At 39.9% G+C, this 26,158-nt stretch overlaps 1 protein-coding gene across 3 annotated transcripts; it reads left to right on the top strand.

Moving 5' to 3' along the window:
* Positions 1 to 312: 312 nt before the first annotated feature.
* Positions 313 to 25,744, top strand: LGALS8 (galectin 8). Of its 3 annotated transcripts, XM_073338180.1 has the most exons (10): positions 313 to 466; positions 3,025 to 3,167; positions 6,861 to 6,949; positions 8,206 to 8,416; positions 9,777 to 9,896; positions 12,248 to 12,304; positions 12,382 to 12,408; positions 14,289 to 14,377; positions 22,607 to 22,772; positions 23,279 to 25,744. In XM_073338180.1, exons 2-10 carry the CDS (start codon positions 3,129 to 3,131, stop codon positions 23,426 to 23,428), a joined length of 948 nt encoding a protein of 315 aa, XP_073194281.1. In that variant the 5' UTR covers positions 313 to 466; positions 3,025 to 3,128; the 3' UTR covers positions 23,429 to 25,744. The 3 variants fall into 3 exon arrangements, with proteins under 3 accessions (XP_073194281.1, XP_073194282.1, XP_073194283.1); XM_073338181.1 differs by lacking the exon at positions 12,382 to 12,408; XM_073338182.1 differs by lacking the exon at positions 12,248 to 12,304.
* The last annotated feature ends 414 nt before the right edge of the window (positions 25,745 to 26,158 follow it).

The following is a 26,158-nucleotide window of genomic DNA, read 5'->3' on the forward strand; positions in this document are numbered from 1 at the left end:
TGGTCGGGGGCCATGATGCTAGCACTGAGAGCTAGCATCCAGCTTAAGAAAGAATTTCATTCATTCACCATGATTAAATTCAAACATCTATTTTAAAGTGCATGAAAAGAAAATAAAGTATAAAAAGAATAAAGCAATTTGTTTCAAAAAGACAGTCTGAAACAGTAATACACATGTGGTGGAAACAGAACAGCTGAAAATAAAGCTATGTATCAGCGAGCGAACTGTGAAACACACTGGTTCTTTAAGGAACGCCTGGGGGAGGAGGCTTTCTGAGCAGTGTACATGTGGTGATGTCATTGTGTTGGTGCATGAGAACCAGGAAATAGAAGTGGAGGAACCATTTTTGCTGTGCAAACAGAGTAACTAGCTAAATTAACCCACAACTGATCAAAATGGAAACAGATACATTTGATTTACAGTAAGATTTCAGTCTGAAGCTTTGAAGAGGTTATTCTTTACAAAGGTAAGTTAAATATAAATTAAATATGATTTAAACAGAGTGACAGTGTCCTGTCAGGGGGAAAAAAAACTTGAAATTTTAAAAACGCAGATGTATTTAGATGCAGAAAAAAGGGTTGACTCCATTGAGGGGAGCATACAAAAGAAATAAGAACTAGAAAATTAAAAGGACCCTGCAAGGTTAAAATCATATTTTAAAAATATGCCTTTACTTGTGTTGTTAAAAACTCCTCTGATTATTAAAATTGAAACCTTTAAAAACTAATTTATTTTACACTAGTCTTATTTTGTTTACTGTTTAGGTTTTTCTCAAATGAGTCACTTTCACTTTATACAAGTCTGTCTTCACTTTCTAGTTCTGATGTACTAGCACAATCTTGGAAAGTTTGGGAAACAGACATTACAGGGGGAACCTTTATATCAAAAGTAACAATTTTACTGCACTGCTTTTTTTAAAAAAGGGGATATTTCTCTTACTATTGTTTTTATGTAAAACTTGGTTTTTTACAATATCTGTGGTTTGCGTTTAAATTGACCTGACCACATCTCTTAAAGTAATTCTTAAAGCTCATGGAGAATGATAATCTGACTGACTATAGCAAATGGCAGGATTATTTGCCTATTTGGTGTTTATTACCAGGAATATTTTGGAGTTAGTGAGATATTATTACATCATTGTGACATTGAAGGTTATTACAATTTTTTTTTTCATTTTGGAGCAGAAATGTGTTTACCAGAAAACCCTAACTTCAGTCCCGCTCCGCATTTAGAAATAGAAATAATGCAGCTCACCAGTTTCAGCATTGGTGCTTTAGTTTAATGAATATTGCAAGTAATTTTCTCTCTGTTGACAGAGAGAGGAACTTGGGCATCTGCTGTGCATTTCTATCAGTGAATCCCCGCCCACATGCAGAACCCAGCAATTATATATCATTCCCTCATTCCAGAAATACCTACATTCCAACTTTCTCTCCATGTTATGCCCCACTTTCTTGAAATTGCCACACTGTCCAAGGCATCCAGCAACACTGCCAAGATTTCAAATGCACCACAGGCTGAGACACTTAATATCAGATAGCTATGCCAGTTTGTACATGTGCCACAGAATTCTCAAGCTTGTTCATTTTCTATAGTCCCAGAGTCCTCTTTTTTAATGAAGTCTAGATTGCTGTCTCAGGTCATGGGAAGCAGCAGCATGGTCAAGTGAATAGGCTACCAAATTAAGAGTCATAAGATCTGGGTTCCATTTCTGGCTCTTCTACTAGCCTTCTCTGTACTGGGAATATCATATCTCTTCTGTGCCTCTGTTTCTCCATCTCTAAGATGAGGCAATGATATTTGCCTTTCTTTGTAAATTGCTTTGAGATTAATGGGTGAAAAACGTGATAGAAAAACTAAGTGTTTTGTTGCCACATAATAATAAAATATAGAAAAAATTAAAATAGAATAAAAAAAGTTACAATACGCCACACCTCCACTGAGAGACTGAAGTAAATAAATCATGATGCATGAGTACAATAGTCGACTTTGTTCTGATTGGTCAAATATATTGTAACAAATATCAGGCAGTAATACAGCAAACATAGGCCCCACTAAGTCTGCTTAAATGAAATTGCCTTTATTTGCATAATAGAATGCTACAAATAATATTATTGTTTATTGGTTTACATTTGGGTATTACATTCTGGTCACTGTGGGATGCCCTTCCGAAGAAGGGAGGGGTTGCTGAGTACAAGATACGCTAAGAAGCTGTAGTTTCATTGCTGTCCAGTGCTATCTGTTCAGTGACTCTGTCAGTACTGTCCTTGAAATGTTCATTGATATCTGGGATTGTATATGCTGAAGGACATAGAAAACAGAAACTTTGCATCTTAGCTGTAGTTTTTCCTAGTTTTTTCACCACATTAGCAAAGGTAAGAGAACCCATGGCCTTTTGATTGGTCAGGAGAAAGCAACAGTCAGCCTACAGACTCTCCCTCAGGAGATTTAGGAATTAGCAAAAGAAGAAAATAAAATTGCTCTCTTGCTTATTTCAGACCAGATTTTGCTTGGCTCTTGTGTAGGAAGTAGGAACGTGCAAAGAGCCTTCCCATCTTGCACTTCCACATAAGGACCAGGAACAACTGCAGTCCCTGGGTGCAGGGACCATTCCTTCTCAGCTCCTCTGTGGGACTGTGACTCCATTCTTCTCCCACAATTTCCATGCTAACAAGAAGATCTAGACACCTGTGTAGAAAGGAGAATGGTGGACCATGCTTAAGGACTGTGCATTGTCCACACTTCCAGGCACAGTGGGGAGCTATGGGAGAGATTATATAACCAATCATTCCCAGAGTTCTTAAGCAAGCTTTGTAGCTATGTACACATTGCCCTATGGTAAGGGGTAATGGGACAGCTAAGCACTTAATTTTCATATCTTGTACAAACTGTAAAATTAAGCCAGCAAATTCTTGTTAAAAATAGTATGTCAAAAAGCATGAAGAAGATTTAATATTTTGAAGGCTGAACAAGGATTACTTCATTCAGTTTTTTTAATTAAAACTTAATTTTGGTTTTCCAAAGGTATCCTTTCTTCAATGTCAACAAAACAGTGAGAAATTTAACTATATTCAAAATCCATCGCTGGTCACACCTAGCCAACAGACTTGGCTGAAGGAGGGAAGACGATGCCCTTGGACCAACTGCAGAAGACAATCCATAACCCGGTAATTCCCCATTGTGTAAACAGCTTCTCCCTGAGAACACTGGGCAGCTTTACCCCAAGGGACTTTGCTCTTACATGTCAGCTAGTCAGAACTGTGTGTTGTTTGTGTGGTGATAGGAATATTGAGAAATCTCCAAATTTCTTCTGTATATGAGAATAACACCTGCTGCTTTCAGTACAGTTAACAGTTCCTGTTAACAGGGGTAGGGGACTTGGAGCTGTGTGTATCTTCAAAGTTAAAGTAGAGTGTATCCAAAAAGGAGAGAGCACTCATAAATTTGGAGTATCACAAGTCTTATCATTGTGCTGTGTCAGCATTGCCCCATCTCAGTGGAAATGTGAGGCTTAAATCTGGTGGAGCACTTAGCTATACCCTTTTTAGGAGACAGAATTGGGCTTTTTGGCATGCAGAACAACTACCTGTATCTTCCCCATTCTTCTTCATAATTTCCATGTTCTTTTTCGGGGCTGAACCCAGCATTGTGTTATTCTTTATTATTTGGTAGTTCTAGGTTTGTGTGGGTTTCACGACCTTGTTCTTGCAGAAGATGTATTAATGTATCGGTTTGATTTTGGTTATGTGAAGGAAGAAGTTGAATGGGAAGCTAGTTTCAAACTTAACTATGAAGGGAATAGCACCCTCCAATAAAAATACATATGAGCCTATATTACAGGCAAAGCTGGTAGCACTGCCTATTATGAAGGTTGCCCGACACTTCTCAGTAGAAGACACTGTCTTCAGTTGCTTATAACTTTGCTCATACGTTGACTGGGGTAAAATTTTCCTTGCTAGGTGTCTAAGTCGGGTTGACGTTTTCTAGAAAATTTCAGCCAAAATGGTTGAGTTGTTGCCAAGAATGAGGCTAGTAAAAAGTGTTATTTTGCCCTTGTTAAAAAATTCTGGTGACCTTTTCTTTTAGGCAGGCCATTCGTCCGGTTTTAAGCTGGACTGTCCTGATTTTGGAAAGTTTTGTCCCTGTCCTGCACTGGACATAGTTTTGTCCAGTATCATCATGCATGCAAGGGCATGCAGGCAGGAGCAGGCCCACGCTGTTGCGGAAATACTGGAATGTTTGATGTTCGAGGATGTGTCAGTGGCCATCCTGTTTTCTTTGAAAGTCCATGCTTTGGAGCAGGAACATGAAATTTGGTGGGGGGTGAAGGGGTAGCTTTTGTGTAATTGATGTGCCTTTGCCTTCCCCGTGAAAATCTGCTCAAATTTGGCCCAGTTATGAGTCTCTGAAAAATCTCAAATTGAACGTGCTCAATAGACTTCTTAGATATTAACTGCTACATTTCCAGAAATTTCTGTCCACATGGAGCATGCTCCAGTCCAGGGCTTATCTGGACTTTACTTGCAGTTACGGCTATGGGCTATGAAAGGACGGGCACATGAACTGAGAGCAAGGAGCCTGTCTCTCCTGTGCTCTCAATGACCCCGCTGCTGGGCCCAGGCAGAATAGAGGAGGAAGCTGCATAGTTCAAGACAAGGACAAGATCTGGACCTGTGGAGCGGCAGGGAGAGTAGATTGGGACAAGAAACCAGAAGGGGTCAGGGTCAGAAACTGGGACTGGAGGCTGATGAAGAGGAGCAGGAAACTGGGAATGGGAGTTTGAGTAGGGACACTGGGACTTAGGAGGGGACTGGGAGCCAGTAGGTATGGGAGGGGGAGACTCAGATTAGATAAGAATCTGGGAGTAGAGACTGGAAATGGGAATCAGTGGGAAGCTGGGAAAAATGTGTGGGAGGGACAGATCTGATGAAGAGACAGTGTGGTGGGAGAATTGGGATAGTTTGGACAAGACTGGGACAGGGAGCTGTGTGACTCTGTGATGCACTTGCGCCCAGCCAACCAAGCGAGCCAGATAGCTGTATATCTGTGACTTGTCCTCTTGTTATTACCACTTCTCCAATTAGTGTCATCTACCAACTTTATCAGTGATACTATGTTTTCTTCCAGATCATTGATAGAAATGTTAAATAGCACAGGGCCAAGAACCAATTCCTTTGGAAACCCACTAGAAACACACCCACTTGATATTTCCCCATTTACAGTTACATTTTGAAACCAATCACTTAGCCAGTTTTTAATTTTTAGTGTATACCATATTAATTGTATATTGTTCTAGTTTTTTAATCATGTCATGCAAGTCAAGTCAAATGCCTTACGGAAGTCTAATTATATTACATCAACACTATTACCTTTTATCAACCAAACTTGTAATCCAATAATAAAAAATAAATAAATTAGTTGACAGGATCTACTTTCCATAAATGCATGTTGATTGTCATTAATTATGTTACCTTCCTGTAATTCCATATCAACTGCCCTTTTATCATGCCCAGGATGGATGTCAGGCTGAGAGGCCTATAATTATCTGGTTATCCTGTTTACACTTTTAAAAATTGGCACGACATTATCTTTTTATCCAATCTTCTGGACCTTTCCTAGTGTGCTAAGACTAGCAGTCCAGTGAGCTCTTCATCTAGCTCTTTTAAAATTCTTAGGTCAAATTATCTGGACCTGCTGTTTTAAAAATGTCTGACTTTTAGTAGCTGCTATTTAACACCCTCCTGAGATACTAATAGAATGGAAAGTGTTAGCATATGAAATGACTACATCATAAGAATGGCCCTACTAGGTCAGACCAAAGGTCCATGTAGCCCAGTATCCTGTCTTCCGACAGTGGGCAGTGCTAGGTGCCCCAGAGGGAATGAACAGAACAGGTTATCCTCAAGTGATCCATCCTCTGTCACTCATTCCCAGCTTCTGGCAAACAGAGGCTAGGGACACCATTCCTGGCTAACAGCCATTGATGGACCCATCCTCCGTGAATTTATCTAGTTGTTTTTTGAACCCTGTTATGGTCTTGGCTTTCACAACATCCTCTGGCAAGGAGTTCCACAGGTTGACTGTACGTTATGTGAGGAAATACCTCCTTTTATTTGTTTTAAACCTGCTGCCTATTAATTTCATTTGGTGACCGCTAGTTCTCGTGCTATGAGAAGTAGTAGACAACACTTCCTTGTCTACTTTCTCTTCACCAGTTATGATTTTATAGATCTCAATCATATGTCCCCTTAGCCATCTCTTTTCCAAGCTGAAAAATACCAGTCTTATTAATCTCTCCTCATACGGAAGCCGTTCCATATCCCTAATAATTTTTGTCGCATCATTTGTTTTTTTCCCCAAATGCAGAACAGAAATGTTTATTTAACACTTCTGCCATTTTTGCATTATTATTGATAATTCTACCATTTCCATTTAGTAATGGACTAATACTATTGTCATGATTCTTTTTGTTCTTAATATACTTAAAAAACCTTTTTCTTATTGTCCTTAACTCTGCGGGCCATATATTTTTCCTTGTGTCTCTTTGCTTCCCTTATCAATTTTCTATAATTCCTAGATTCTGTTTTATATCCATTACTATCAACTTTCCCTTTCTTACATTTATTATTTTTTTTATTTTATTTTGTATAGTTGCCTTCACTCCCCCTTTAAACCATGTTGTTTTTTAGGCAGTTTGGCCATCTTTCTTGTTATGTTGGTTATTTAGAAAATCTTGCTCTCCAAATCATTAGATAAAACTGGGAATTTTGCTATATTGGTTTTGTTTTCATTATTCTTTTTGACCTAAACATCCCCAAATGTTATTTTGAATTTATTCTATTTTCCCCTCCTTCTCATAGGTTATTCCATACACTGGGACAATCCTTAGTGGTCTCCTTCCTGGAGAACTAGTTGTAATACAGGGAAGTGTTCCTGATGATTCCGACAGGTAATGTCTAAAGCCATATGACTTTTAAGAGGTTATATTGTGAATGAGCCTTTGAGAAGGCAAGCTGATCAAAACCCAACTAAACAGCTTTTCATAGCTTGTGGGATGCATATTCACTGGAAATGTTTTAATTTTTCTATCATAAAATTGGGGCATTATAAACCTGATCCTGCTTCTGTCAGTGGAGAGGCTCATTACTGTAATGAACATTGGATGAGATCCCAAGTTGTGTGACTGAAAATGGCTGAGATCTTTGGAAACAAACCCACAGCCTCAATAACAAACATTTTTCAGTTTTGAAAAAGTAATTAACATTATATTTCAAAGTGACACAATCCTTAAATCTTTAATTTATATTTAAAAACTGAGAACTGCCACCATATAGACACTTATAAAATATGTTGATTTATAAAATGCTCTGAATATATACAGTAGTGTCACACAATGCTGAATTTGTGTGTGTGTTAATAGGAAGCTAAGGAGTAAATAAAGGTTTCAAGGTGAAATTTTAAAGAGAATAAGTAACTCCGCACCTTGCTCCCTGGCCTCTGCCCACTTTTTTTGTCTCGTCGCTTGGCTCCCTTTGTTTCCTCCCTTTTTTGATCTTATTCAACTTCTTATGATCCAGAAACCTTTTCTCTCTAAGGGCAGTATCTGAAATAATAAAAGTGTTGTCACCTGGAAGAATCAGGCTTCAAATAGCAGGGAGGATGCATGATCTGGTGGCTAAGGTCCAGGATAGGGAATTGAGATCTAGGTTCTATTACCTATTCTTCCACAAGTTTCCTATGTGAATTTGGTCATTTAATTTATTTTTCCATCTTTAAAATGGGAATGAGGATTATTTAGAGGGGTAATGAGGATTAATTTATTGAAGTGTATGAAGTGCTCAGATGTTATGGTGATTAGCACCTGAGAAATGCTTATAAGTTATTCTAGTTCTCAGTAATAGATTAAGGGGAAGATTTTTGAAAACACATGAGAGTAAGGCACCCAACTCCCATTCATTTTCAGTGGGAGCTGGGAGCATAACTGTCCATTGTGACTTTAAAAATCTTCCCATTTTTGGTTAGATATAAATTAGTATTATGTACGTAACACTTCAGTTTTTTACTTCTAACTGTTTTGTAATCACCATAACTAGGTTTAATGCAAAGTTTTTGTATTAACAACCAAAATGTAATTAGATATATGAATCTGTTGAGAGATCACTTCTGGATGAGCTGAACTGAATGTGTGTTTTAATTTGTGGTCAGGTTCCAGGTGGACTTCCAATGTGGCAGTAGCACAAAACCTCGTGCTGATGTGGCCTTTCACTTCAATCCCCGCTTCAAAAAATCGGGTTCCATAATCTGTAACACTCTGGAAAAAGAAAGATGGGGTTGGGAGGAGATCACTTATGAGATGCCTTTTCAAAAAGGAAAGCCATTTAAGACTGTCTTTATGGTTTTGAAGGATAAATTCCAGGTGAGTCCCTAAGGAAGGTGAATATTTAGCCACTTGTCATGCCATAAACGCAAACTTATTTGGAAGCATCAGTGTCAGTATTGTTTACTGTTATGTACAGTTTAATTACAAAGAGAAACTATAGGCTTTCCGTGAAAGGGGGGCACTGTGGAGTAATGTATGCCTTTACTTTTATATACTTGTACCTGAAGAGTTGTGTGTTGAGGGAGCAAATATCTTCCTGATTATATGAGCTGTTACACAACCCCTCTCCTTTCCCGTGTGCAAAAGGGCTTCTCCTGAACACGGCAGCCTTCCTGCACACAGAAGAGTGCTGGACAATGCTCTCTGCATCAGTCAGAGGAAGTACTAAAGAGAAACAAATATCTATCCAGCTCCATCAGATTGAGATAAGACAAGTGTAGCTCTAAACAGGGCGTTGGAGCTGAGCCCGTGGAGCAGCTCCGGAGCAGTGGAGCTGCAGGTTTTTGCCTGGAGCTGGGGCGGAGCCGGAGCACGGCTCCAAAGCCCTGGCTCTAAATAAGTCTATAGTCCATATGCCATCAAATGGTGACGTGCTGAGAGAATCAAAATATGATGAGAGATGAAATATCAAAACCAAAGTATAAATGTGCAGTAAATTTATCTTTGTTATTGAATGCCATTAAACATTCCACACTATTGTAAAGAAACATAACTAGGCAAGTATTTCTGTTTCTCTACCAAACCCCATGAACCATGGTGTACTTTAACCTTGTTCTGGAGGAGGAAGATGACAATATCTCTGTCTCCACAGCTGTTTAATTCCTGGTTATTACATCTAGTCTTCTCTTGATTTTATCTCCAGGGCTTTTCAGAGTGGCTGGAGTACAGCTTTCTCCACACTACTTGAGGACTACGTTGTAGTTCATGAGTTAAAGAAACAGATTACCATATTCATTTCAAGTAACACTAGTGAGGTTGTGTAGTAGGGTCATTGTGGTGTGGTGCTAATATATAGAAGCGGAAGTGTTTGTGGGTGGGTGGGTGGGGAGAAGGGAATATTTAAACATAACATATTAAGAAAAAGAAATGAAGTCAGCGATTACAAGGTAATCAAGAAAATCAGACCCCAAAACAGTCAATAGACTTTATGCAACTTAACCATGATTATTATATTACCCATCATGTTCACTATTTCAATTTCAAAATGTGAAGGAAAAGAAAATGAATTTAAACCTAAATTCTTTGTTGTCAAAGGCATGTTCCAAAGCAAGAAGCTAAAACAAAACACGACTGACTAAAATTGAGAGAAATGTAAAGGTTTAGTAGTGATCTTCTGTTGAGTATATAAATACTATTTCAGATATCAGTACATTTCTGCCTTTTTCTCCCTCTTTAGGTGTCTGTAAATGAAAAACATTTGCTGCTGTACAACCACAGAGTTAACCTGGAAAGAATAGATACACTGGGGATATATGGGAAAGTACAGATTCAGACTATAGCGTTTGTTTCTAACAATGTAAGTTGCTGAATTGGATAGTTAATTTTGGGTTGCCTTTCCTTTTGTCTTTCTACTTCATATTGTGCTGTACTGAAGTAAGATATCAACAGTGAAAATGAAGTAACACAGAAATAAAATCTATATTAACTTCAATATAGAAGTACAGTAATGTCTCCTGACATATCCAGTATAATGATTTCTTCCCCTATTCATCCCCCCAAAATATTATCTGAATGTTTTGTTCCTTAAATGTCAGATAAACAAGGTTATATTGTACAACTCTGAGCCTTGTCTAGAGCTACAGCTAATCATTCCTCTGCTCAGTGTTCGAATGTCTTTTTTTCTATTTTGGATTTGAATTTTCTGTGTTGGGGAGGGAAGCCCAGCCTACAAACTTACATCACAGTTAATATGAAAAACAGATTGGATGCAGAAATAGGCATGTGTAATTTACCCGCCCTGGAGACAAAGACCAGAATTTTCAGCTGCTTGTGCTTCAAAATGATCCCTGGAGCATCTTTCCCAGAATAATCTACTTCCAAACACTTGCATTAAGACAGAGCTAGAACTCTTTACAGAGTGTTTACTTGTATATGTGACCTTACTTTATCGACCAAAACAAACTCTAAATTGGCTGATTAGATGGTGAATGTACCTTTTTGAGCTTTGAGTCACCCACTGGCTGGGCTTCAATGCTTTGAGATGATATGGAGCAGCACAGTGCTTTCTCCTAATTGATTCAGACAAACTGCCAAATCTGTTGAAGGTGAACCAATGGGAGGGAACTGCTCAGTCAGTCTCTCTCCTGCACAACCCAGTATAGAAGACGAGACTTCTATTTATTACACAGGGAAGACATGCAAAACCCCACAGACTCTTCAGGTATGAAGGGGCAGATGAGAGTCTCCCCATCCCTCCCTTACTATTCTGGAGGTGAAGCTCAGCCTTCTGGGCTGTCAGTCAAATGAGGCCCTTGTGAAGCAGCCAGGTCCACTGCAACAGCTTCCCTGTTCTTTGTCCTAGCATGAGGAGATTAAGCTTGCTGCAGTAGACAGCAGCATGGGGATTGCCAGCAAAACAGTAAGGGAAGTGCCCCTCTTCACACCAGTGCAGACAGTGGCTAGTGAGTGCAACAAGGCAGCACAGCACAAGGGGTAGGGGAACAGCCCAGAAATGCAGTTAGGTAGGACAATAGTTCTCTCCCCTTCCATACCAAACTCTGACTCATTCCTTTTGTCTGCCTAAGAAGTAAAATTCCTCAGAAACTCAGGCGGAAGTATTTTTTTTCCTATGTGAAAGCTCCCTGGATTTCTACCTGCTAATCACAGCTTAAATCTTCCTTGTTTTCTACCAAACCTCTAGCCTGACTCAGGTCACCAGGGTAATAACTGTATTGAAGAGAGGCAGATTCTTTTGTATCTGAAAGAAACAGCAACTGAGCTCTGAAGAGGTGTCCACCAAGCTCCTTTATATATGCAGCATGTATGTAGCTCTATATCTGGGTACTTATATGGCCCTCAACATCTAAATGCCTGGATTAAATGTTAACCTGAAGTTGAATGTTTCAGTTTTGGAAGACTGATTCTGGGTGTAGTTTTGGAGCCAGCAAGTGTTGAACATTTTGACCTCTGCCTCCAAGTGCAATACAGAGAGAAAAACACATACGTTTTCTTAATCGTAGAAGAAAATGATCGTGTAATCACAGGTTTTCTGTTTTTGTATCTTTATAGTTTCTCTGTTGCTGTTTTGAGGCTGACCACAAAGTTGTTTCATTTTCTCTACTTTCTGTTTTCCTTCCCTGCTAGTGGGGACAGTTCTGCTAGCTTATGAATGAAGAACGGCGAGGGTTGCCCTGAAGCAAACAGGTTGAGGTTGTGAGCTGATATGAAAGTGGCTAGGCCAAAGCTTGTTCACGTTTAGCAATATTCAAATTCAAGATTCAAGTTACACGCCATGTGAATTATGTAATGTAAAAAACCAGATGACTGAAATCCCAAGATCCTCTAGGATCCTATCCCTTAAAGGCCCTGCAGAATTGTCTTCCTCATTCCATTTAGGAATGCTGAATGTGGTGTCCTCCAAAAAATCCCATCAGTACTATATTGAGGATCTGCCTGAAGGGTTACTCAAAAGCAATACAAGATGACAGGTCTCAGGCCTGTCAAGTGAGGGTCCAACCTAGAGCCAGATCCTTTTAGATAGCACAATGTGGTTTCACTAGATAGTCTTTTGAATAACTTTTAACCATAGTCACAGGATTTATAGTAGTCTAAAGCCACACATCTTCGTGTATAGTTCTAACAAACTTAGTTTAGAATCAGAATTTTTGAACATGTGAGCAGTGATCTCTAAATATCTTTCCTCTGCAGTCTTCACAAGGCTCTCAGCCATCATCTTTAGGAATAACAAAGATAAACTCAGAAAATGTACGTATGCCTATACTGTGGTTATGTGATCTTCCCATTCTTTGATGTTCTAGTTAACTTTATTTATTTATTTGTAGGGAGTAGTGCCTGATGGTTCACAACTTGTAAGTATTGTTTTATATATGAAAATTGCAAATATTAAAACATCTGAATTGGTTTAGCTTCAACTTCCAGCCATTGAATTGTGTTACATCTTTCTCTGCGAGATTGAAGAGCCCATTTTTAAATCTTGGCCCCCATGTAGGTGCTTATAGACTGTAATCAAGTCCTGACCTGAAACTATTTGCAAATTTGAAACAGTGTGTTTCGGCCATTCATAAAGTGGCCAGAGGAGTAGGTGTCCCCCCTCCCTCCCCTTTTAACATTTATCCCAGTGGGTAAGGGCACTCTCCTGGGATGGGGTAGACTCAGGTTTAAACCCCTGCTGTGGAACACATTCAGAATGGACTTTTTCAAATCACTGAAAATTCTGAAAAGTTTGGTTAGACCAAACCGATTTTGTTTTTTATTGAACTGCCACTGAACCAAAAAATTAAGTGGCAGCGTGCACAGCGCTATGTTGGCGGGAGAGCTTCCCCTGCTGACATAGCTACTGCCACTTGTTGAGGTGATTTTCATATGTCGATGGAAGAGCTCTCTCCCGTCAGCACAGAGCGGCTACACAAGCCATCTTACAGTGGCGCAGCTGTATGGGTACCTCTGTGCCGCTGTAAGCTTGCTAGTGTAGACATGGCCTGAATTAATGGGTGAAATTTTAATCCTGTGCACAAAAACTTACCAAAAAGGCAGATAAGCTTGCTCAAGTGCAGATTCCCACTACAGCTCCAACCCTTAAAAGCAAGGAAATATGGATTTAAAGGAAATACCCTGTGACACACTCCTGAAATCAATGATTGTCAATTGGATGGTGCCCATCCCAGAGAAGTACCTTCTACTGAAAGAATTCTACACACTACACTCAGTGCATTCATCTTACTTGCACAAATCCTTAATTCTGATATCAGCACCAATGGCCTGTGCCTGGAACATGGCCAGGGCCCACACTGCTGGAGGAATAATAGTATATTAAGGAGTTCCTGTACATCATGAGGGCTGTAGACCTAAGAGCTCTGCATGGAGAGGAGTTGCAAGATTCTCACCTAATCACATGCTTCCAGGAGCTGGGGTTTTAACAGACATGTCAACTATCATGAGACTTGTGTTAAAATCATGAGAGTTGGCAACGCTGCTGGCACTGAAGTCCCTTTAATTTGAGCTCGAGAAGCCTTTGAAACACTGATTCCAGCTTCGACAAGTTTTTAGCCTGTGAATTTAATATCAATCCTTTGACACACACACACACACACACACACCCTGCGCCTGCAGGCTCATCATCTCAGGCGGATGATGATGCCCATGTGAAGCCTCAGGGACCCTCCACACCAGCACAGGGGGCTGATTGCAGAATCAGAGGGTTGTTGGTACATTTTTCACAACTTCAGGGCTGTAATGTTAACAATGGGCTTGTTCCAACTCAGTAAACAGCACAAGTCAATTCCATGAAGGGAAACACCCAGTTGCTACTGCAGGTAGGACAAATTTCTTATCTCAGGAAAGTGAAACTTAGTCTGTTGCATTGTCCAGCAGTAGCCATGGCTGCAGAGAAAAGTCTCCTGGATGAAGCTACTTGTACTATCTGTCTGGAGTATTTTAAAGACCCATTGATTATCCAAAAGATTTTAAAAATTAATTATAAACACTAAATAAAGGATCCTGGAATGAACATGCCTATTTGCCTTCCCACCCATAACTTAGATCATCCTAGTGGTGGGTGAAAATAATTAATTAAAAGACATGGAAAATTTGAAAAAGACAAGTAGACATGTTCAAATTACTTAAAAAAATACAAAAGCAGAGACTGTCAGCAGGGAGGTGACTAATGGGGGTCATCAGAATGTGTATTTAAAGCCACAGGCTATAACTCTGAGCACGGTTGCCTTTTCAGGTGGTTCCTTACATTGCAAGGCTTAATTCTGCACTTCGTCCTGGACAGACAGTTGTCATCAAAGGAGAAGTGAATAAAAACCCAAACAGGTCAGTAAATCGCAGTGCTCTTACATTCTAGTAGCAGATTAAATTGTAACGTAATACTGTCATTGTTCATTACTCCTATTAATATCTGAGTTACTCTGTCATCAAGTCTGATTCTTCCTTACCTGCACCTGCCCAGAGGACACAGATCCTCAATCCTACCTCAAGGTGACCATCTGAAGAGATCTGGATGTCGTTTTCTCAGGAGCCAATCAGCACTGCTCCTGAGTCTTAAAGTGGAGTTCTACTCTCACAAGTGATTGTTTAAGATCTGCACCCTGTGTATATTCAGGGCCACAGCTGTTCAGTTTAAAATTTATGTTCAGCTCTACAAAACCATCACAGTTGTGTAACATGTTGACACAACTTATCAACCAACCAAATACAAATGATGGAAAGTACAGTTCTTCGTGCAGCCCTATTCTACACATGTGCATGATGCTTCAGTCGTAACACCTCACCTTCCATGGCAGATTACTTCAGACAGATCCAGGAACTGATGAAATGCATCACTGATTAAGTGCATCCAATCACCTTAGAAGAGGTCCAGGATTACCACAATAAATTCCTGGACAGTTTGCATACTTATTTCACATGTGTAGCCCTTCCAATCAATGAAGTTTTATTGGAGCCCTCTAAGACTATCTGGCAGACTCCAGTGACAGTACCACCCATTTGTAAAGCATGGTTATAAAAAAAAATACTACATCCCAGCCAGAGATTGAGTTTTTATTCACCAAACTTTGATAGTGGAAGAGGTTAATGAGCGCGATAGCCAACACTGTGCTAAATCTGCTTACAATAAGGACCAGAAGAAGCTCAACCTCTTTGTTTGCGGAGGAGTAATCCTTACAACCAATCAGGCACTTATGTCAAGCTATGACTATTTAAACAACAATAATTTAACACCTTTACTGAATATCTATGAAAGGTGCATTGTGAGCAATTCAAGACCATCAGCCAGGAGGGTCAGCTCTTAGTGAGAACCTCATTGCAAGCCTCCATAGATGCAACTGATACTGCTGCATGGTCCATTTCCACTGTGGATCATGATGCAACAAGCAACATAGCTCCAGTTGTCAGGCTTCCCTATGGAGGTACTGTAGATAATACTCTTGAGGACCTTCCTTTGGATGGTCGCATATTGTTTTTTGGAGTCTACCAACTACTCCCTTCGCACCTTGAAAGACTTGATGGCTACTCTTAGATCCACTGGGATCTATACGCCTGCAAACAAAATGTTTAGCTAGTCTCAGACGTCAGAGATCTCACCCAGCTCATTTTTCTAGCTTCTGTAGTTCACCGAAACTCTCAGCCAAGAGGCCCTGAATACTCAAAAAAGAAGACTGCTGCTGCCATAGCTACTTCATCCCAGCCACCCTGTCATCCAAGCATCAGTTTTGATTGTTTGGCCAAGAGTCTGAACCACTCACTCTACAGAGATTTACTGCAGCATTATTCCATCCTCCTCACCCCTTTTGGATACCACCTCTCCCAATTTCAGTCTGCATGGGAGAACATAACATCTGACATATGGGTTTTGGAGGTCTTAACACTGGGGTTATTCCATCAAGGTCATGTCCGTCCATCCCTCCCTCCTGCCCTCCTTCCCCATCCCTCTTCAGGGACCTATCTCATGATCAGTTCCTGAGTGAGGAAGTTGCGTCTTTCCTATGCATAGGAGCCGTAGAACCAGTTCCACTTCAGCACAGGGGGAAAAGGGTTTTATTCAAAGTACTTTCTAGTCTCCAAAAAGAATGGGGGATGAAGGCCAATATTAGCAGAAAACAGAAATTCAAGATGGTGATTATTACAGGTATAATTCCCGCTTTAGATTCCAGGGATAGGTTTGCATATCTCAACCTTCAGGACACACATCTCCACATTGCAATTCACCCCCTCACAAGAGGTTCCTTTGATTTACAGGTCAGCCACGTAAATACCGCGTGCTCCCTTCTAGCCTCTCCTGTGTGTCCAGGGTATTCTCAAAGGCCCCGGCAGTTGTGGTTGCTCCTGAGTGTCCTTTAGGCGTAACTGTCTTCTCTTACTCGATGATAGGAATCAGCCTGAGTAGCCAATCAGGAGGTTCTATTGGCCGTACAAATGACAAAGTCCTTGTTTCACCTTTATGGCCTCCAGATCAGTCTCAAAAAGATCATTTTGATTCAGGTTCAACAGATTTCATAGGAGTCTCTCAAGGTTGTGACAGCTGTGGACAGGTTTGTGAATCTACAGAATCTTATTGCTCAGATTTCATCAAGGAACTGTCTTCAGCTGTCGGGTGATATGGCAGCATGCGTCTTCATGATCCAGCATGCCAAATTATTCTCCAGTGTTTCCAGGAATGGCGCAAGACAGTTGACAACCCAATAAGCAGTCTCAACAGACAGGTCTCCATTCCTCATTGGGTTCTGGACTTGCTCAGTTGGTGGAAGAACACCTTCAAAGTCTGTGCAGGAATTCTCTTCTTTCCAGCTGCTCCAACTGCTATCATCATTTCAGACTCATTTCTTTTGGGATGGGGAGAGCATGTTGGCACTCGCATCATCCAGGGCAAATGGTTTTCACAAGAGAGTCTTCTGCATGTCAACATTCTGGAGTTGAGGGAAGTCAGCTTGCTTCCACTTCTGCCGCTGATCCAAGCCAAATCCATCAAGATCATGGCAATGTGGCCTGCATGTTCTACATCAATCAGGGTGGAGAGCACACACCTCCTCACTCTGTGCTGAAGGAATAAAACTCTGCAATTGGTGCATGGTCACCAGATATTCTTCTCAGCTTCTCACCTTCTGGGTATATAGAACACCATGGCTGATGATCTCAGCAGGCACCTCTCCCAGAATTATGAGTGGGAATTGGATTCATGAGTCCTCAACAGCATATTTCTAACCTGGGGATTTCCAGAAGTGGAACTTCTTGCCAATGCAACCAAAGAAAAGAGCAAGAAGTTTTGTTCAAGAGTGGGTATTGATCATCAATCTCAGGATGCTTTCCTCATTTAATGAACAAAGGCTTTCTTTGTGCTTATCCACTAGTGTCCTTGTTCTTGAAAGTTCTCAACAAGATCAAGCAGGACAAAGAAAAGGTCATTTTGTCTGCTCCAACTTGGCCAAGACAAGTTTGTTATCCTCGTCTTATTTGGTTTACTTCTCACCCACTGTGGCAACTTCCAATCAGTTCCCATCTGTTATTGCAGGATGTCGGTCAGACACTTCATCCCAAGCTGGAAGTTCTGCGGCTCCAGGCATGGCTCCTTGATGGTTCTTGGAGTTAGAGACTTCCTGTTCAACATGTGCTGTTAAACAGTAGAAAGGAGTCCATACAACATACTTAACTTCAGAAGGGAAGGAGATATTACTTCTGGTGTATCTGCTCTTCTTTTCACTGTCCTACACTACCTGTTGGAATTTTAAAAAATCAGCTCTTACTAGGAGTTCTGTCATTCATTCATCAGCGATCCCTCGATTCGAGGATGATCGGTAACACAGATTTACATATGGGTCCTGAGATGCCACAGATCCAACCACAGTAGGTACAGATATTTCCTGGTGGGTCAGCTGCCTGCTGGGAGAAAGTTCTTTCAAGGTACACTTGGTGGCTATGACAGCCTTTCATTTACTGGTCGAAGGCTTTTTGGTTTTTGTTCACTCTGTCAAGATTGCTTGCTGAGGTCGGACGAATCTTTTCCCACAAATTAGAAAACATACTCCTATATGAGACTTGAACCTTGTCCTTATGCCTTATAAAACGCTGCTTTGAACCACTAACTATAAGTTCGTTGCTTGACCTATCAATGAAAATAGCTTTCTTGGTGACCAACACTTCTGCCAGGAGGATTGGAGAACTGGGGGCTTTAATGGCAGAAACCACCTTTCCCCATTTACAGTGTTCTTCCAGGATAAGGTCTTGTTGTGATCACATCCTAAGTTTTTACCTGAAGTGTTGGCTGAATTTCATATTATCAACCAGATCATTCACCACCTGTTTTGTTTCTCCCCCCCGCTCCCCAAAACTGCATCAGACAAGGAAGGAAGCTGCCTTCCACACCCCGGATGTCAGAAGGTATTTGGACAGAACTAAACCATTCAGAAAGTGTCCCACACTCTTTGTGTCAATTGCAGAAAGATCCAAAGGATCCACAGTCTCCACCCAGACTTCCAAGATGGATCTCTGAGTGTATCATTTCATGTTATGACTCAACATTCAGTCTCCTTGTAGAATTTTAGCCCATTCTATGAGGTTTCAATCTACTTCCATGGCATTGCTCAATGTTCCAGTTACTGAAATTAGCAGAGCTGCAACATGGACCTCAGTACATACTTTCTCAAACTACTGTGCTTTGGTTCATGCCTCTAGAGTTGATGCTGCAGTTGGCAATGAAGTTTTGTCTTCAGCATTAGACTCTATTCCAAAGATCACTTCTCCCTACAGGAATACTGCTCTGGAGTCACCTTCAGAGGAGCAGACATAGGGACACTACTCAAAGGAGGAGAGGTTACTTATGTTGTGTAGTAACTGGTGTTTAAGATGTGTCCCCCTTTGGGTGCCCCACTTCAGGTGCACATGAGCCCTCCTTCCCCATTGCTTCGGAGTTTCCTCTGCTGAACTTTGTGGTAGAGAAGGAACAAGGGGGGTTCACCCACGCAGCCCTGTGTATCCTTAGTATGGGGCATGAGGCTGCGTGGAGGGCACATACATGGGCCTAATGGGCACTGGTACCGACGATCTCTGATCAAAAGTGCAGGAGGTGCATGCGCACCTTAAGTGGACCACCCATAGGGATACATATCTTGAAGAACTCCAGGTGAATAATCTCACCTTTTGTGTTAGGATTAGGCATGGACTATTTCAACCAAACTGAGTATTTCAGAATGGAGAATGAATACAGGGAGCTAAACTGGGAGTGTCTCAGTTTAGCCTTAATTTGTAACACACAATATCAAACCAATGCTACGCATCATGTTACTAACAATGTAAGACACTCATATGTGCCCGCTGGATTTAGCATTGAACAATTCTTCCTGTCACAGGAAACAAATCTTCAGTGTGATGCTATTGGACACTATGACAGAAGACAAGTATATGTACTCTTTTAAAAATGATCCACAATAAAAGATGAGCAGCAGGAAAAAGGAACACTGATCTAAGAGAAAAATGTAAGGGTCCAATCCAGCAAACAATTATGTACAAGTGTAGTGACTCTTGCTGGATCGAGGCACTAGATTTGCAATCTTTCCAACTAGGATTTATGTCAAGGTAGGTATTTTTTGATTTAACAGCATTGATGCTTGCTAAGTTCCTAATGAACATAACAGCTGTAGCCTATAGGATTAACCTGCTTGCTTGCATATATATCTTTTCTTATAGTTTAAGGATTTGGTTTATTGTAATAGGTTTATAGATTTATATTTAAAGAAAGTTCTGCTGTTATGCAAGGGCTCTACAGGCCATATCCTGTATGTTGAGCTAAGGGAAAGTTGGCATATCTATGTCTGGGATCTTTCACCTAGATAGATAATGGTAAAATGGCATAGGGGGTTTCCAAGTCTATACCCTCAAGCTTAAGAGGTACACCACAAGGAAAGAACCAAAATAACCGGGAGAACAAAAATAACGTGTGTATAATCTAATGTAATTAATGTGTGTGTACATGTCATCAATATGTACAAACATACTAGCCTATGGAGTAAGTGTACCCTTACATTTTTGTGGGTAAAAAATAAAGTTTGGGCATAAAAGGAGGGTTCAGACACCTGTGCCCTATAAAAGAGGGCCTTGCTAGAAGGCCTGTACTTGTTTTTCTTAAACTTTCTAAGTTCCAAGGGGACTAGGCTAAGCTTGGTTTCCCTAAGCTTTTGTTCTTAGTTTTATTAGGTTTTAAGTTTGTTAGTTATATAAACTCTAAGTTAGCTTCAATAGCTCTTAGCTCTAGCTTCTTCTAAGATTTGCACCTCTCACTCAAGAATTAAGGAACCTGAACCGCCAAAGGTGAGACTGGTCCTGTCTCTCTCACCACCAGGTTATCAAAAAAGCGTGTAAGGATATTAATCAAAGCTTAATTATACCATATGTATCTTTTAAATAGCAGTAATACAATTTTAACTTTGTAACTCTAATTATTTTACCATTTAATTAAAACTTCATTTATTTTAATAAAAAGTCTTTAAGGCTATATTTGTCTCAGTGTGAGCTTCCTGTCATACCACCAAGGGTCCTCTGTAAAGCCTACTGTTGTACCAATAAAATAAAAACCAGCAGGATCTTATTAAAGGGAAAAAGGCAAAATACCACATTTATTGTGAATACAGAAAGAATCATAGTAAGCAGTTAGTTATAGTTATAACATTCCATTCAATCTCATATTTAGTCACACATTCATTCATACAAACACACACACAGGTTCTGCAAGGTTGTTATCATAGTTACCAGCCTTAGAGTTGCTCATGCCAAGCCACTGGCCAGGTGGCCTGGACATGAGGAGGGAGCAGGGCCTTGTCAGATGCTCATCTGATGCTCCTGGAAGTTGGTTTGCAGAATCAGACCCCAAAGTTCTCACTTTTTAGAGTCTATTTTTATAGGAATTTCTTCCTATGCCAGTCTATGGGAATTGCTTCATCATGCTGTTGCTGAATCAATCAGCAGATAGCACATTCCTGACGGCTCCAAGATGTTATCTTGTTCTTTGGTTCTCCCATTCTTGAGGCTGTTGGGTGGATTCCAGTCTGCCCTCCGGGGGGTCCTCTGGTTATTTCCACTTGACACCTTCTTCAGCCGATGGACACTGAATTCTTAGGCTGGCACCTCCCTGATCATTCAGTTATTATCCACACCAAGCATCCATCCACGTACATCCTCTATCTCTATTTTAATCACAATTGTTAATACAACAAAAGGGCGGGGAGTCTCTGGGTGCTGTTTCTGTTGTTAGAGTATTGCTTTGTCTCTCTCTCTGTGAATTGCTTTGAGAACAGACTCTGTCTTAGAATGTACTAACACAATTAGCAGCTTGCAAGTTTCACACATAGAGGGAGAGAAACCGTACCAAAAACCAAGAGACCTCTTAATTAGTAATACCCTGGAATTGAAACTATGGGGAATCAAACTCATTTGTGATTTTAATACAGAACTTCTTTAATATGATCCAACACTACTTTGGAACAAAAACCTTATCTTCTAATCAAACAAATTGGCAAGCCTAAAACCCATTAATTTGGATAGTATATTATTAACCTCCTAAATCAGGGGAGATACAATTGCTCTCTATAAATATATCAGAGGGATAAATACCGGAGAGGGAGAGGAATTATCTAAGCTCAGTACCTACGTGGACACAAGAACAAATGGATATAAACTGGTCATTGGGAAGTTTAGACTTGAAATTAGACGAAGGTTTCTAACCATCAGAGGAGTGAAATTTTGGATTAGCCTTCCAAAGGAAGCAGTGGGGCCAAAAGACCCATCTGGCTTCAAGATTAAACTCGATAAGTTTATGGAGGAGATGGTATGATGGGATAACATGATTTTGGCAATTAATTGATCTTTAAATATTCATGGTAAACACACCCAATGGCCTGTGATGGGGTGGGATCTGAGTTACTACAGAGAATTCTTTCCTGGGTATCTGGCTGGTGAATCTTGCCCATATGCTCAGGGTTTAGCTGATCGCCATATTGGGGGTCGGGAAGGAATTTTCCTCCAGGGCAGATTGGAAGAGGCCCTGGAGGTTTTTCACCTTCCTCTGTAGCATGGGGCACCGACCACTTGCTGGAGGATTCTCTGCTCCTTGAAGTCTTTAAACCACGATTTGAGGACTTCAGTAGGAGATGAAGTGAGCTGTAGCTCACAAAACCTCATGCTCAAATAAATTAGTTAGTCTCTAAGATGAAGTGAGCTGTAGCTCACGAAAGCTCATGCTCACATAAATTGGTTAGTCTCTAAGGTGCCACAAGTACTCCTTTTCTAATAGGAGCTCAGACATAGGTGAGAGGTTTTTTGCAGGAGTGGGTGGGTGAGGTTCTGTGGCCTGCGTTGTGCAGGTCAGACTAGATTATCATAATGGTCCCTTCTGACCTTAAAGTCTATGAATCTATCTATGAATCGGGCAACACAACTCAGTGTATCTCTAAGATAATTATTGTATATCATTTGCTGAATTTTTCATTAAATGTGCTGCACTCTGTCTGGGATGTATGTGCGGTCTCTTGCTAAGGGTAATCTTAAAATGTTTTTCAGCTTTGCTGTTAATCTAAAATCAAGTGACTCAAAGGATATTGCACTGCATCTGAATCCCCGAATGAAAACAAAAGTTTTTGTGAGAAATTCCTATCTTTGTGATAGCTGGGGAGAAGAGGAAAAAGATGTCACTAATTTCCCTTTCAGCCCAGGAATGTACTTTGAGGTAAGGTTACATCAATTAGGATTAAAAAAACAAACAATGCCTGTGTATTAATGAATGGAAATAGTTAAATGATAGCCTTTTTATCTCATGTAGTTAGCAGGAGTTAAGATTCAGGGACAATAACTTTCTTAAATGTGAGTGTAACTGTTTGGGACTGAATCTAAAAAAGCAGCTATAAAAGTTAAAATTGATTCAAAGTATGTTACTGCTATGAAAAAAATACTTTATTCAATCCCCCTTTCTCCTTTGAACAAGTGAAAGTGCCTGAATTAGCCTTTACCTGTTGCAAGTGATATTTTCAGTAAACTATGCTCTGTATGTCCAAACTGCATTCTTTCCCTTGCAGTTTTAATATTAAACTAATATATATATATTTTTAGTAAGGTCCTACACTTAGGAGCGGAAGTTAAGAATTTGTCTGATTCTGAATTAGACCACCCGAGTCTTCATTTTAATCAAATTAAAACTTAAGTGAAAACCTGTTGTGTTCCTGTTCTTGCTTTCAGTTGTTAATTTTCTGTGATGTTCATCAGTACAAGGTTGCTATAAATGGTGTGCACATCCTGGACTACAAGCATCGATTTAAACAACTTGAAAAGATCAGCGTATTGGAGGTTACTGGAGACATTCAGTTACTGGATGTGAGGAGCCTGTAGCATCATATTCTTCCACCCTCTGTTGCCCTTTACTCAGTACAAACTGGTATTGAATAGCCCAGATCCATGTCCCATTTATCCAAGTTTCTGTATTGGTGTTTATCACAAAGTTGAGCCCCAGGAGTCAAAATCCTATTAGACTATATCTTCCCCAGTTTTCAGTATTTTGGCAAACTAAAGTCACTTTATCTGCTTCAGTAGGCATAGATCTCCTGTTATATGAAGAATTCAATTACTGTACCTAGCAATATAAAGATTTGCTTTATAGTATTAGAATAATTGCAAAATAATTTGTAAATTAGAACACAGAAGGCTGTACTATGGAATGCTAATAACTATAAATTCAATATTGTCTGTTGATAAGAGCTGGACTGAAATATGATCTGTATCTGAAAATGGACTGTCAACCTCTTGAGATCTAATCAAGTTCTAAGTATATTTGAAGCCTTATTGTTTATATGCAATGTTAAAGAGGAATTATGTAAGGAAAGAATGTACTCTAATTTTAGGGAGAGCACATCTGCAGTCTCATTGCTTTACTCTGGTTTTTATAAAAAGAAAAGGAGTACTTGGGGCACCTTAGAGACCTTACAGCTGTAGCTCACAAAAGCTTATGCTCAAATAAATTGGTTAGTCTCTAAGGTGCCCCAAGTACTCCTTTTCTTTCTGCGAATACAGACTAACACGGCTGCTACTCTGAAATCTGGTTTTTATGTTAATATAACTTGAAATTAGTAGTATTAGACCAGAATAAACTGGAATAATGCTATGATGAATCAGAACCCTGCTATATTAAACTAGTGAACGTTAGTGGTAGCTCTACATCTTGAAAAGGTATTTCAGCCCCAAACCTAAAACATCTAACCTAAGCTACCTAACAGCATGTCAGCTTTGCTGAATTTTTTTGAAAACAAAACACCCTCCCTGGGGTCCAAGTGATATTTTATTTTCTTGTCTACTGCACTGCAGCACAGATGCTCTAAGCCACTTCCTTGACTCTCATAGTTATGTCAGCTTCTGCTGCTAAGTGGCATTAAGTCGAGCCCCTAAAAAAAAACCCTGGCTATTCTGGTGGAATTCTGTAATTTTAGCTGAGATCAAAGTGAAATAACACTGTCCTCTCTTGGGTTGATTTAGCTAGCTCTTATCTTGTCAATTTTTGGAGATACAGTATTATAGGAGAGATTCTAAAAAGAGCTCTTATCTTTTTTTGATTCAAGTTGCTCAGGAATAGAAGTAATCATATCTGTGTTTTTCAAAAGGGTGTGGACCCATGGATGCTATGCATTAAATCTGAGCTCAGAGGCAATATTCAAGAGGTTGACAGGCAAGAGTGTTCACCTACTACCCCATTGACTAAGTTGCACTATAATACGCTATCTGAAACAAATATTTTGTAAAAAATACTGATTAGCATATACATAGACCCCCTGGGGCCAACAACATTAACATTTCCCTGAGGAAATCTTTATATGATGCATTTATAACAGTTTACAAGGTATTGTCTGTGATACCATTTCCCTTCTCACATAGGCCATGAGGTTAAAAATGGAAGTGTTCTGATCCAATACTTCTATAATTTCATATCCTATCTAGTTATTTGCTAATGATTTTCAGATGGCAACTGTGGTGTGGGATATGAAATGTGAAATACAAGACTTACAGAAATACAGGCAGTTAGTGCAGTTGAAATGTATAATAGATGCCGTAGGAATTAATTGAGTTGACTGCTGTAAAATTGTATAAAACAAAGATGACCTTCCAAAAATTAAATCTCAATTTTTGTGAGCTATGACTAAATATTTAATGTTGGTCTTTAAAGTGTATACAAGTTCATTATCTTTTGATAACTAACCCAATCCCTTGCCATATTATGCATATGCTTCAAGCAGCATATGAAATGTAACTAGTATCTTTGACTATGCTTATACACCATTATTAATTTATCTATTCACTGTCTTAGTATGTCCACTGGTAGTGGGCATGATGAGGAAGAAAAGGTGTGCGAAAGTTTTGTTATTTAAAAGGTGTGGGCTAATATTTCGTGATTAAGTTTTTCTATAGGCTTAAGGTTAGAAGCACCAGGAAGTAGTAAAGTTAGCTTTCAGTAATAGTACCTTACTAAAAAATCTCAATGGCCAAAATTCCAGGTAATTTTATGAAATACACTAAAAGGGAGAGGTATAAGGTATTTCAGATTTTATTATTGGAGTAGTTTCTAAGTGGTAGGTACTAAAGGGAATGATCTAAGAATAGATACCTACTCTGTAGTTTCTTCTGCTTAGAGTACTTTAACTGTGATCTCTCCTTCAATCAGTGAAAAGAAAAGGAGTACTTGTGGCACCTTAGAGACTAACAAATTTATTTTAGCATAAGCTTCCGTGAGCTACAGCTCACTTCATCGGATGCATGCAGCGGAAAATACAGTGCGGAGATTTATATACATAGAGAACATGAAACAATGGGTGTTACCATACATACTGTAACCAAAGTGATAACTTAAGGTGAGCTATTACCAGCAGGAGAGCAATGGGGGGGAGGGGGAGAACCTTTTGTAGTGATAATCGAGGTGGGCCATTTCCAGCAGTTGACAAGAACGTCTGAGGAACAGTAGGGGGGAAAATAAACAAGGGGAAATGGAGTGGATGGGTCATTAGTTTTACTTTGTGTAATGACCCATCCACTCCATTTCCCCTTGTTTATTTTCCCCCCTACTGTTCCTCAGACGTT

Source organism: Lepidochelys kempii, chromosome 3 (assembly GCF_965140285.1).
Source record: "Lepidochelys kempii isolate rLepKem1 chromosome 3, rLepKem1.hap1, whole genome shotgun sequence".
NCBI lineage: Eukaryota > Metazoa > Chordata > Testudines > Cheloniidae > Lepidochelys > Lepidochelys kempii.